Source organism: Acipenser ruthenus, chromosome 33 (genome assembly GCF_902713425.1).
Source record: "Acipenser ruthenus chromosome 33, fAciRut3.2 maternal haplotype, whole genome shotgun sequence".
NCBI lineage: Eukaryota > Metazoa > Chordata > Actinopteri > Acipenseriformes > Acipenseridae > Acipenser > Acipenser ruthenus.
The window spans coordinates 8,196,903-8,211,211 of NC_081221.1; the positions used below are offsets into that span (position 1 = coordinate 8,196,903).

The 14,309-nt window shown below is 38.9% G+C and overlaps 1 protein-coding gene across 10 annotated transcripts in view; it reads left to right on the forward strand.

The window, feature by feature from the left end:
• Positions 1 to 14,309, forward strand: part of gpatch8 (G patch domain containing 8) — a 146,753-nt gene that overhangs the window by 76,324 nt on the left and 56,120 nt on the right. For all 10 annotated transcript variants that reach the window (XM_034055610.3, XM_034055615.3, XM_034055611.3 and 7 more), the window contains one exon: positions 4,421 to 4,507. In XM_034055610.3, the coding sequence (XP_033911501.3) occupies positions 4,421 to 4,507 (87 nt within the window). The remainder of the gene's footprint in view (positions 1 to 4,420; positions 4,508 to 14,309) is intronic.

The following is a 14,309-nucleotide window of genomic DNA, read 5'->3' on the forward strand; positions in this document are numbered from 1 at the left end:
TTAATTTAATATGACTTAATCATAGTACCATGGGCTTGGAATGAGCAAAGAAGTTAATACGTTTTTCAGTGTCCTCTGATCACAGTTATTAGTGCTCGAGATTCACCTGATTGGTCTAATTCAGTTACAATGAAGATACCTAATTGGCCTAATTGTGAACAGTGGAGATGCAATGGCAAATGCCACTTTTCAAGCAAACAATATTTTAGTATTATAGCTTTGAAATTAAATGATGAGTATGAAAATTGGTGCTTTATCTTCGAATAATGTTTCCAATACTTTGCTACCTGTAAATATTACAAAATGACAAGTGCTGGAATAATTAATCTAGTTACTCGAGTACTGGTGATTTATTTTAATATATCAACAGTCTTTTTGGTACGAGTACTCTACGCATTAATACATGCATTCCAATATGGTGGGCACATGGCAATGTATCTGCAGCGCTTGGAGAAGAGTCATATGTTCAGTGCAGCGTCTGGAAAGGCAAAAGTAAATACCATCACAGTACCACTGCTTTACTTCAACACCTAGAAAAGGAGCATCCGGCCGTGTTTCTGAACAGAGGACGAGCGGAGTCAAGCGAGGAAGAGTCTTGGAAAGTAATATTTATAAGAGAAGTCGATATAATCTAGAACGATGTTGTTTTGTGCGCATATATTATAATTTTTCATTTTGATGGCAACAGGAATTACGTGTTTATTTTAGCACATAATGGGGAATATAGTTTTCCAATTTAGAAAGCTGAAAATAAACTTTACATTTCGCTCTTACAATGTTATTGAATAAAGCACAGTAGGGTACACTCCTGTCATTTTAAACTCCTGAATAGAAAAAGCTACGTTATCCTTTGTGTTAACACCAAGTATCAGTCCAATATTAAACTTTTACTAGCGTTGTGTGTTATCAAAACTTGTTTTCATTGCAACGAGTGCACAGAATGTTTTTTTTTCTTTTTTTATATATATAAAGAAGTTATAATAAATCAGAAGAATTACATTTAAAATTGAATTAGTCTGAGAATAACAACTAATACCTGATTACACCGTGTAACAATTTTTTTTTTTTTTTTCTTCCTGGGTAGTAAGTGTTATTTCCTAATTGCTTATGCCTCCAAAGTATAGAAAATGGCTATTATTCCCCACAAACTTTGCTTTTGTGACCAGGACAGTGAGATTTTGAAATGTACCTATTTTCCAGAACATTCCAGATAGATTCAGTGCTGAGTAAACTAGGAGTCACTCTAGAACTTTCTAGAACTTTCCAGTAATATAAATAGTAGTATAAATACAGAGGCCTTAAGCCCACCAGTTCAGTTTAGTTCCAGCTGCCTAAGTGGGATACATATCTGCATTTTTCTGAGATGGCATCAAGGTCATAGGAGACTTCAAAATGGTGGCATTCCTGATGGGTCTCCAAGGCGGTTTTACCAAGTTTCCCTGCTATCTTTGCCTTTGGGACAGCAGGGACACCAAGGCGCACTACCACAGGCGGGACTGGCCACAGCGGACCGAGTTCTCTGTGGGGAGGAACAACGTCAAGTGGGAGTCACTGGTGGACCCCCGGAAGGTGCTGATGCCACCACTGCACATCAAATTGGGCCTTATGAAACAATTTGTCAGAGCTCTAGATAAGGAGTCGGCAGCCTTCAAGTACCTTCAAGACTTCTTCCCTAAGCTGTCTGAGGCAAAGGTCAAAGCCGGTGTCTTCGTCGGACCACAGATAAAGAAGATCCCGGAGTGCAATGAATTCCCCAAGAATCTCACTAGTAAGGAGAAAGCGGCTTGGAACAGCTTTGTCGCAGTGGTTCGGGGCTTCCTGGGCAATCACAAGGCTGAAAACTATGTGGAGCTGGTTGAGACTCTGGTGAAGAACTACGGCACAATGGGCTGTAGGATGTCCCTCAAAGTCCATATCCTTGATGCTCATCTTGATAAATTCAAGGAGAACATGGGAGCGTACTCGGAGGAGCAAGGCGAGCACTTCCACCAGGATATACTGGATTTTGAACGCCGCTACCAAGGACAGTATAACAAGAACATGATGGGAGACTACATTTGGGGGCTGATTCGTGAAAGTGATTTACAGTATAATCGTAAATCTCGAAAAACTACTCACTTCAAAATCTTTTGTAGTCATTTTTGTATTACTTTAGTATAAATACATGTTAATTTGGATTCATATGTTGTTTTTTTCTGACTTTGTGAATGAAAAGACACAAATTCGCCCGTTTTCTCATTGGAAATAGGTACATTTCAAAATATCACTGTCCTGGTCACAAAAGCAAAGTTTGTGGGGAATAATAGCCATTTTCTATACTTTTGAGGCATAAGCAATTAGGAAATAACACTTATTACCCAGGAACAAAAATTGTGTTACAATCAGTGCCACTCCGCTGTCCCTTATGAAAATTAAGTCCTGTTTTTGGTTTTATTCTAGTTCTGATTTAAGGTTTTATTATGTAGTTTTTTCTTTAAAAAAAATAAAATAAATAGCAGTACTATATTTTTTGACAAGTATAGTTGAAGTTTAAAAATAATAATTAAATAAAGGAAAAACAGTTAGCAGACATAGAGTTGGGGAGATGGTTAGCTTCTATTGCAGCACTGGCATAATGTGTGTTTGTTAACTAATTTGTGTTACAACTTATGTTTGCTTATGTTGAAATGTGTTCATGTAACAACAGTAATGCACATATCACAATTAAACTGCCTCAGTGAATAGTGAGCACTTGCTATTTAGATAGAGACCATCAACAAATTAAGACAACCTAAGTAAGACAAAGTACTGGAGAGATAAGATTACAGAATATCATCTAGTATATAGTGGGGGTGCCTTTTGTTTTATTTATTGCTTTTTTCTGTATTAAAAAAAATAATAATAATAATCGAAATTAGCAGATTACTCGATTAATTGAAACCAGTAATTCTATTTGTGCTCGATTTATTTAAATATTTGCTCAGCACACCTCAAAAAATGACCTTGTAGCAAGAACAGCAGGAATTTCTATTTCAGTAATACTCACTCAGTAAATCCTTCTGATAGTACCAACACTGCAGGGGTCTGCTGTACTTGATAAAGAATGGCACAGAGATATCATCCCTGTTTTCACCAAGATTGAGAAACGGGTTCACTAAAATCAGATTGGGAATGATTTGCATTAAATATTAGATTTTTTTTTAAATCTGTTTTTACAGTGGCAGTTGTTAACTTAGTAAATTAGTATTGCATTACAAATAAGAGCTTTAAATGTGTCGATTAATTGAATCTATTCTGTTCGTACGGAGAGCCTTTGGAATTCACAACCCACTGTATACGATTTAGAAGTATAACTGCGTCCAAGGCCATTGTGTATTTATTATTATTTGTTTGTTTATTCAGCAGACGCCTTTATCTAAGGCGACTTACAGAGACTAGGGGGTGTGAACTATGCATCAGCTGCAGAGTCACTTACAAGTGCGTCTCACCCGAAAGCCGGAGCACAAGGAGGTTAAGTGACTTGCTCAGGGTCACACAATGAGTCAATGGCTGAGGTGGGATTTGAACCGGGGACCTCCTGGTTACAAGCCCTTTTCTTTAACCACTGGACCACACAGCCTCCTTAACCCTTTGCGGTCCATTTATTAATTGCGCGTCAGGCACGCCAGGTCTAATTAATTTTCACACGCGCAGTTAATTTGACGCGCTGTTTAAAAGTGTTTTTTTTCACAGTCAAACGGGTTTAAATGGCCCTGCACATCAACAAAGCACTCACTAGGCATCTCCAGCCCCGCACCACCCTTTCGTTTGCTATAGCGTTCACCTATGTAAGAAATAAATAATAATAATAATAATAATAGTCGTACATACCGTTCAATCATCTCCGGATCACTCGTTTTATCACCAAACTCCTCAATAATGCGATCCAAGTCATTATTTTATTACTATAACATCTCAAAAAAGCTCTTCAAATGTCCGTGTTTTCTGTGCGCTGATTCAGTCAGCCAACTTGTTTACTTCAGACCGCCCCCGTTATCTCTGATACCTGATACCATGTATGACTATTCATGAGATACGCGTTTTTTTTTTTTTTTCGACTTGTCTCGGCTCCTGTCGCTCCCACTCGGCAATTGAATGGTTTTCTCGGCTTTTTCCGGCGAAAAAACAACTAGACACCCGTTTATTGTGTTGCTATAATGATGTCAGACCCAGTCCGACAAAGGACCTTTGAGGAACAATTGCAATGTCGGACCCAGTCCGACAATGGACCGCAAACGTTTAATGGCCAGCAGTGAAAAGGAGCCATTTGACAAAAAGAGGCAATCTCTATCTAGGGCATACAAAGAAAGGAACGCTTCAGAAGGTTCGGGCAGTGTAGTGGTTGTGCAGTGAATGCTGTCGGTGAGCGATGCCCTGAGAGTGTGTGTTCTCACTGTTCCAGCTGGACTATGCAGAGGATGTGACGGAGAAGAGGCGAGCTCTGGAGGTGGAGAAGGAGGATACAGAGGAGCGGAGACAAAAATACAAGGTAGGCTTTCTTTGCAGCATTGAGCTTTTCAGTTGCAGTCTGTATCTCTATGTACAAGTTGGAACCACAGGATCACATTTCACATACATTTTTTCTCAGTGTATTTATTGGGACAAATACGAAATGGCAACAAGCATATATGTAAAATCAATACAGCAGAAAAGCACAGCAAAGGGAATTTGTAATAATAGTCCAGCTTAGTCCAAAAGCGCTTATTGCTTCTACCAGTACAGTTGATCAAAACGATTACATTAACAAATTCTCAGTTTTTGGTCTATGGAAAACTACAAAGAGGTATGTAATTCAATATGTTAACGTAACATTCAGCAGGTTTGATTAGACTATGAAGCAAAATGTGTTAATTATATAGGGTGATGCAAAACTGTTGACCATAGCTGTATATGTAACAAGCTCAGGTATGTCTTATTACTCGTAGTGAAACCAGGAACGGATCAAACTGCTATGTAATGGGAGTCTTATTTCCATCCCTAGGGTACTGTAGTTATTCCGTGAATGAGGATCTATGTCATTGGATGAATCCAACAGAAGTTCACACAATCAACTAGTTTTACAGACCCCGATTAGCTCTAATCAGTGACCTTTCCTTTTATTAACATTCAGTATTCCATTTACCCATATGTCTTTTTAAACGGGTATGTTTAAACATGGCCCATAGTTTAAACAACATATTTTGTTTATAATGTTGTGCCTTTGTGGATAGATATTTTGGTTTTGTCCGGTTGTGCTAATGATTTTGTACAAGATTGCCTGTAGTCCAAGGGCATCCTATAATTTTCCCCCGCCAGGTATAATATTTGGTATATATATGGGAGCACTGCCTAAAGGGTTGCTGAATAAAGAACAAATCCAAATCGAGTGCAGTCAGTGTGGCGGCTCCTATGCGTGCCAGGTAGGAGATGCCTGAAGGAAGATTATTTAAGGAAAACATCCTTTGATAATTAAACAGTCGTTTGATTCAAGTTATTTATTGTTTTAATTAGAGTACAAAGGCACTTGTTCACCCAGAAGTCTACCATCTTCAACTCAAGTAGTGATTCATTACAGTACATTTTTTTTTTTTTTTTTTTAGTAAACCGCATGGTATACACTACAGTGCAAGTGCCCAATGGGTGCCTCCTTACTTGGCGTATAATATTAAAATGTATAGCTGGCTGATTGGTGGACTTGAGCCTGCATCTAACCTGCATCACCATTGTTTTTGTTGTCTATGCAGTCCCAAGGCCCGAAATAGTGACGGCACTGACGGCAATTGCCGCAGTGCCCAAGCTGCTTGCTGCAGTGGCTCCCAAATTTTAAAAAGCTTACGGCAAAAGTAGCCTGTAAGCCCGCCCGTCATTGCCGCCGGTGTCCCTCAGCAGCAGCACATCTGATCTACAACCCATTCACAAACTTGCTCAACATCAGCTGGCCCGTTCTGTCACAATTCTGTTTAATTCTGTCTAATCTCGTCCTGTGAGAGAATGATTCATTATCATAATGTGTTATTATTGCCATTCTTTTTACTGTGCACTTCCCAGCACTAAGCCATGAGAAAGACGTAATGTATCATTGGTTAATGAAGGGCAAACAGAGGGAGGGACGCTGTTAGACTGAGCTCAGTATGACTGCGCTTCCAGGAATTTTCAATCACGTGTTCACTGGCAGTGTCACTGTGTGATATTTCTGTCTGTGAGCACCATGCCAACTCAGAAACATTTATAAAGGATTAGAGCTGTCTAAAGCGGCAGTTTTCTAGAATTTACCTAATGTTCAGGTAAACAGTTCGTCCCCGATAATAATATTAATGTGAACTTAGTCGTCAAGTACAGCAGAAAGGACAAGATTAGACAGAATTTAATTGACAGAGCTGGCTTAAAATTGCAATACTTTTAAAATGCAAAGGTACAATATACATTCTAACTCCTTTTATATCTTCAGTGTATATAAATTGCAAATGTATACAGTGCCTATAGAAAGTCTACACCACCTTTAAAATTTTTCACCTTTTGATGCCTTAAAGCCTGGAATTAAAATGCATTAAAATTAGTTGTTTTTTTTTCATTTATCTACACATCCTACCCCACAACTTCCAAGTGAAAAAAATATTCTAGAAATTTGTAGAAAATTAATTAAAAATAAAAACGGAAATAGCTTGGTTGGATAAGTGTCCACCCCCCTTGTAATAGCAATCCTAAATTAGCTCAGGTGTAACCAATCACCTTCAAAATCACATATCAAGTTAAGTGGCCTCCAACTGTGTTAACTTGTAATGATTCACATGATTTCAGGATAAATTCAGCAGTTCCTGTAGGTTCCCTCTGCTCAGTAGTGCATTTCAAAGCAAAGACTCAACCATGAGCACCAAGGCGCTTTCAAAAGAATTCCGGGACAAAGTTGTTGAAAGGCACAGATCAGGGGATGGGTATAAAAAAAAAATCAAAGGTCTTGAATATCCCTTGGAGCACGGTCAGGATGATTATTAAGAAGTGGAAGGTGTATGGCACCACCAAGACCCTGCCTAGATCAGACCGTCCCTCCAAACTGGATGACCGAGCAGGAAGGAGACTGATCAGAGAGGCTACCAAGAGGCCAATGGCAACTTTGCAAGAGCTACAGGCTTTTATGGCCAAGACTGGTCAGTGTGCATGTGACAACAATATCCCAAGCAATCCAAATCTGGCCTGTATGGTAGGGTGGCAAGAAGGAAGCCATTACTCAAGAAAGCCCACCTTGAATCCCGTTTGAAGTATGCAAAAACACACTCAAGAGATTCTGTAGCCATGTGGCAAAAAGTTTTGTGGTCTGACGAAACTAAAATGGAACTTTTTGGCCTAAATGCAAAGCGTTATGTTTGGCGCAAACCCAACACAGCGCATCACCCAAAGAACACCATCCCTACTGTGAAGCATGGTGGTGGCAGCATCATGTTATGGGGATGTTTCTCATCGGCAGGGACTGGGGCACTTGTCAGGATAGAAGGGAAAATGAATGGAGCAAAGTACAGAGAAGTCCTTGAGGAAAACCTGCTGCCCTCTGCAAGAAAGCTGAAACTGGGACGGAAGTTCACCTTTCAGCATGACAACGACCCAAAGTACATAGCCAAAGCTACTTTGGAGTGGCTAAGGAACAAAAAGGTAAATGTCCTTGAGTGGCCCAGTCAGAGCCCCGACCTAAATCGAATCGAAAATTTGTGGCATGACTTGAAGATTGCTGTCCATCAACGCTCCCCAAGGAACTTAAGAACCTAAGAATAGAACATAAGAAAGTTAACAAACGAGAGGAGGCCATTCAGCCCATCTTGCTCGTTTGGTTGTTAGTAGCTTATTGATCCCAGAATCTCATCAAGCAGCTTCTTGAAGGATCCCAGGGTGTCAGCAACAACATCACTGGGGAGTTGGTTCCAGACCCTCACAATTCTCTGTGTAAAAAAAGTGCCTCCTATTTTCTGTTCTGAATGCCCCTTTATCTAATCTCCATTTGTGACCCCTGGTCCTTGTTTCTTTTTTCAGGTCAAAAAAGTCCCCTGGGTCGACATTGTCTGTACCTTTTAGGATTTTGAATGTTTGAATCAGATCGCCGCGTAGTCTTCTTTGTTCAAGACTGAATAGATTCAATTCTTTTAGCCTGTCTGCATACGACATGCCTTTTAAACCCAGGATAATTCTGGTTGCTCTTCTTTGCACTCTTTCTAGAGCAGCAATATCCTTTTTGTAACGAGGTGACCAAAACTGAACACAATATTCTAGGTGAGGTCTTACTAATGCATTGTAAAGTTTTAACATTATTTTCCTTGATTTCAATTCAACACTTCTCACAATATATCAGAGCATCTTGCTGGCTTCCCCACATTATCTAGATGAAGACATTTCTGAGTCAACATAAACTCCGAGGTCTTTTTCATAGTTCCCTTCTTCAATTTCAGTATCTCCCATATGATATTTATAATGCACATTTTTATTGCCTGCATGCAATACTTTACACTTTACTCTCTTAAATGTCATTTGCCATGTGTCTGCCCAGTTCTGAATGCTGTCTTGATCATTTTGAATAACCTTTGCTGCTGCAACAGTGTTTGCCACTCCTCCTATTTTTGTGTTGTCTGCAAATTTAACAAGTTTGCTTACTATACCAGAATCTAAGTCATTAGTGTAGATTAGGAATAGCAGAGGACCTAATACTGATCCCTGTGGTACATCACTGGTTACCTTGCTCCATTTTGAGGTTTCTCCTCTAATCAGTACTTTCTGTTTTCTACATGTTAACCACTCCCTAATCCATGTGCATGCATTTCCTTGAATCCCTACTGCGTTCAGTTTGAGAATTAATCTTTTGTGCGGGACTTTGTCAAAAGCTTTCTGGAAATCTTAATAAACCATGTCGTATGCTTTGCAATTATCCATTGTCAATGTTGCATCCTCAAAAAAGTCAAGCAGGTTACAGAGCTTGAACAGTTTTGTAAAGAGGAATGGTCAAATATTGCCAAATCTAGGTGTGCAAAGTTGGTAGAGACCTATCCCAACAGACTCACAGCTGTAATTGCTGCCAAAAGTGCTTCCACCAAGTATTAACTCAGGGGGGTGGAGACTTATCCATTTATGATCTGTCAGTTTTGTATTGTTAATATATAATTTTTTTCTCATTAAAACCTTTTTTCCCCTTAACAGTGTGGAGTATGGTGTGTAGATAAGTGGGGAAAAATCCTCTTTTAAATGCATGAAACTCTGAGGCACTGACACAACAAAATGTGAAAAAAGTTCAAGGGGGTGTAGACTTTCTATATATCCACTGTATATCCATTTCAATGACCATTTTGTAATTCGGTGTTATCCCCCCCCCCAAAACACCAATGCTAAAAATGAACACACAATAGGTAGATTAGTTTTGCTCAAATTGTTACGTAAATAAAAAAATAAAAAACCTGAGCATAACATGATTCAAGTAGCAGCTCCCTATGTTATGAAACGAGTAGGAGAGATAACATTATAGAGAGTGAAACACAATCTTGAAGTGCATCAATTTCTGTTTTTATTTATTTTTGTGTAATACATTCTCACTACCTTATATAGTTCTGCTTTTTAACTGGTAGAATGTGTGCTTTCATGGAAGGGGTTAGAATATGTATGCTTAAAAACAGCATACCTTTTTTTTTCCTGAATCGAGTGTGCAGCAATGCACCATAACAAAACTGCAAATCCTTTGCAACTGTAAATTTCAAGAACTGTGAAACTATATAAAGTCTCAAATGTAAATATCTAACATTATGTACATCTAGCTGTTCATCATTGTGATGCAGAGCATTAACTGACGAAGTTTCAGTTTCCAGGATTTTTTTTTTTTTTTCTTCCCCCAAAGCCACTTGTTTGTACAGGTTTTGTAACAGCGGTAAGCAAACTACAGTTTGCAGACTTAACATCTCATTTGTCCACTGTCGTTAAGCCATGGGTAAATCTTCAGCCAGTTTACATGAATCTTTTTTTTTTTTTTTTGTTATTTAAACTTTCCCTTCACTGACATCGCTTATTTGTGTTGTTGTTTTCACTAAGCCTCTAGTCTAATCTATGTGTATGAGTCAGTGGTGTGTGACCGAGTTCAGTAAAATACCCTGAATATTTTTTTTTTGCCAAATTACCCTTCTGTGTTTTTTCATTATGAAAGTTTGTTGTTTTTAAATTCGATTTTTTTTATACCATTTTATTTTTACAATGGAAAAGTGATCTATATTTTTGTAACAATTAGTGTGTGAATCACTCAGGAAACATTGATTTGTGTTTGTTTGAATTACAATTTTATCAACATAATGGGCTCTCTGTATTTCTTTTTTTTTTGTTGTTTTATGAATGAGTATGAAATCATCTTGGTGCCTTTGGGTTGGATTTATGTTTTGCCTTTTTGCCCCCTAGAACTGCCTTGGCGCCCCTGAATCTTCACGCCCCACGAAGGCAACATTGCCTTGCCCTTTGTGCCCTGCAGTCCCCTGCAGTCCCCCTGCTTTGCTTAATAATGTCTTCAAGTTGCTGGTGCTCTAGTTAATCCTGTGATACTGGAGCATGCCTATTGTAACTCATTGTCTTTGCTGCATCATTCAGATTAAAGACTGGATAATCAGAAAGACGGATACAGATATCTGTATATAAAAAAGGCAGGTTTTTTTTGTGACTGACATATATTGTAATGTTGTACAAGAGAACTGGTCAAGAATCGTGATGCATAAGAGAAGTTGCAAATATATAAAGCACATTGTACGGGTGCTACCAGCAGCTGCTAACTCCTTGATGTCACTGGACTTGGTTCAGTTGATTTTACAATTTAGAAGGCTTTACAACTGGTTTTGACAAGTTCAAATACGTGAATCACATATCCCATAAACTGGGCTCTGCAGCAGTTTGGTTGTTGCATCTAGTTTCAAAGGCCATGTTAAGTCCGGTTGGTCTCATTATCGCGGCTTAAGACGAGATGTGTCTGCCAGAGGGCCTGATGCAAAACTGAACAAACTTTTGCCCTTGATTAAATGTTTAAAGTAGAAAGATTGGCCCAGTGGTGAGGTTGGTTTGGCTAGATGATAGTCAAGCGAGACAACGCTGACCTTTTATTTGATCCGTTGCAAAGTTGTGTCCTGTCGGCACTAATCTCTGCTAAGTAGACTGGAATGTAATTGAAATGACAGCTGTTCCAGAAACCCATCACTAACTCCTAACCTCTGCTGGCGGGTCGGGGCAAGATGGTAGAATGACCTTGTACTCTGAACTAACAGGTCCAATGTGTGTGTTGTTTTTTTTGTTTGCAATGTCAAAGAGGGAATACCTTTTGAACTGCAGGAATTGAGGTGAACAACATCAGGAACCTTGTAAAGGCATTGCCACCTGAAGTGTGGGGTGAGTCCTGCTGAGTTGCAGATCTTTGCTGAATTGGATTGCCACTGTTCAGGGAGGGACTATCCCCCTGCACGTCAGGTGCCAGACAAGGCCAGGTGGTGACCTCCAGCCTGAACTCTGTCCACAGTTCAGGAACTTTTGGACTGAAACATGATTGTGTGTAACCCACTCAACCTAATACATTGAGAGCAGAATTTTAAAAAATATATATATTTAAAACAAAACAACATTTTATATGCAATTTAAGGCATTGGGTCCAGCAGAATATGTCTGTAAATTATTAATTTTAGAGAAGTAGGAAAAAGAATGTCATCTTCCATTAAGCAGTCTGGCTTCGATGTGAGAGCAGGTTTTGTACCAATTTGATTTCTGTTCAATGTGCTGTTTCTTAGTGAGCTTAAGTTCAGGTAAGCTTGCTTGACGAGGTGTGGAGTGCCCTGGTCTAATCCTAATATAAATACAAAAGTGTATGCTGGTTCTTTGTGTTTACAGTATTCCTATATGCATCAATGGTCCTTCCTGGCTTATACTGAAGAAAAAGGGGTTAAAATATTTATTAAACCAAAACTGCATTAATTAAAGGTTGGATGCATAGCAACTGGAGAGCCTTTGGGAATCCAGGCTGGCAATAGGCGAGATGGAATCAATACCAGCTTTGTGAGTGAAAACCCAGGCTTCAGAAAGCTCTATAGTTTTGAGCCGTTTAATTAATAGTATTTTTTATTAATGAATGGAACTATATCCCTGAATAAGATTTTAGTTTGAAACATACACAATTTACCGCTAGCCTCCCTCCCCCCACAACAGGAACGTCAAAATACAGAACCCTTTACTTCACCTGTACAAGAAAGGAGAGCTGCATCTTTGCCATAACCCACTATTTTCTTTAATGACGTTTCAACCCGTGTCAACTGATCTGAGAGCTGAGGAAAAAATTACCGTGAGTGACCTGAATCTCCCTGCGAAATAAAACCCACGTTGATTTAAATGCACCGTGTGTGTAACACCTATCAAATAGGCTACAAAATAGTTTTTAAATTATTTTAATAAAACACAGCAGTTCCCAAATGGTTCAACTTGTATGGGCACATTACAATAACGTAAAATGTAAAATTACTAAAGCATATTGTTCAACAACATCTTGCACATCTGACAGTTCTCAGTATAATCTCTAGAACATGTTTCACAGACAAAGCAACAAAACGCAAAAGTGTACAACAGTTTGCCGTTAGTATATATATATTTCAGGTTTACTGCATAACTTTACTCCATGAAAAGTGTGATGCGACTATGCTGTGTTGCATACGGGGGGTTACGTTTACATTCAGCAGCTACGTGACGTGTTTAGTGCGTGCACCACCAATAATTTGGGGAGTTGAGAGCTGCGACAGAGTTCATCAAACATGTTCTTGTTCTTGAATACCAAATACAACAGTTACGTTCATACAGGATTTGTGTCTTTTATTTAAAAAAGAACTGCACAGATTGGAGGGATGTATTAAAATGGGTGTGTGTTCACCGAATCCTTTCGGCCGAATCCGAACCCTGCTCAAAAGTAGGTATTCAGGCCGAATCCAAAACCGAATCCTGGATTCGGTGCATCCCTATTTTTAATATAAACGCCTTCATGTGAACAGCTCACTAATCAGACTACAGGTGAAGGCTGTCTTTAGCACTGCCTGTATACAAGTGATCCACAGGTAAAAGCATAGCAAAGTCTAATAAATAATAATGAAACTTGGTAAAGCATAGGTAAGCACTATAAAGCCTAGGTAAGGTAAACTATATTTTAAAACATGGCAAACCCTGGTAAACTATGTTAAATGCATGGAATACCAATGGGAAAACCACAGCAGAATCACCATGCAAATATACTAAGGTAAACTTGTAAGAGCTGCATCTCTTGAAACTTTGCATGGACATTTCTTACTAATGCATACCAAATATATAAAAATGATTGAGTAGGTGTTGGTAATTATGAATGATCAAGACTTTTTAAAATGTACTAGTCTTTTTATTCAGTAATTGGTAACACATTCAGACCAACGAGCAATTATCCGAAATCACAGCATACAGACGTGCTCAAATTTGTTGGTACCCTTACAGCTCATTGAAATAATGCTTCATTCCTCCTGAAAAGTGATGAAATTAAAAGCTATTTTATCATGTATACTTGCATGCCTTTGGTATGTCATAGAATAAAGCAAAGAAGCTGTGAAAAGAGATGAATTATTGCTTATTCTACAAAGATATTCTAAAATGGCCTGGACACATTTGTTGGTACCCCTTAGAAAAGATAATAAATAATTGGATTATAGTGATATTTCAAACTAATTAGTTTCTTTAATTAGTATCACACATGTCTCCAATCTTGTAATCAGTCATTCCGCCTATTTAAATGGAGAAAAGTAGTCACTGTGCTGTTTGGTATCATTGTGTGCACCACACTGAACATGGACCAGAGAAAGCAAAGGAGAGAGTTGTCTGAGGAGATCAGAAAGAAAATAATAGACAAGCATGGTAAAGGTAAAGGCTACAAGACCATCTCCAAGCAGCTTGATGTTCCTGTGACAACAGTTGTAAATATTATTAAGAAGTTTAAGGTCCATGGAACTGTAGCCAACCTCCCTGGGCGCGGCCGCAAGAGGAAAATCGACCCCAGATTGAACAGAAGGATAGTGCGAATGGTAGAAAAAGAACCAAGGATAACTGCCAAAGAGATACAAGCTGAACTCCAAGGTGAAGGTCCGTCAGTTTCTGATCGCACCATCCGTCGCTTTTTGAGCAAAAGTGGGCTCCATGGAAGAAGACCCAGGAGGACTCCACTTTTGAAAGAAAAACATAAAAAAGCCAGACTGGAATTTGCTAAAATGCATATTGACAAGCCACAATGCTTCTGGGAGAATGTCGTTTGGACAGATGAGTCAAAA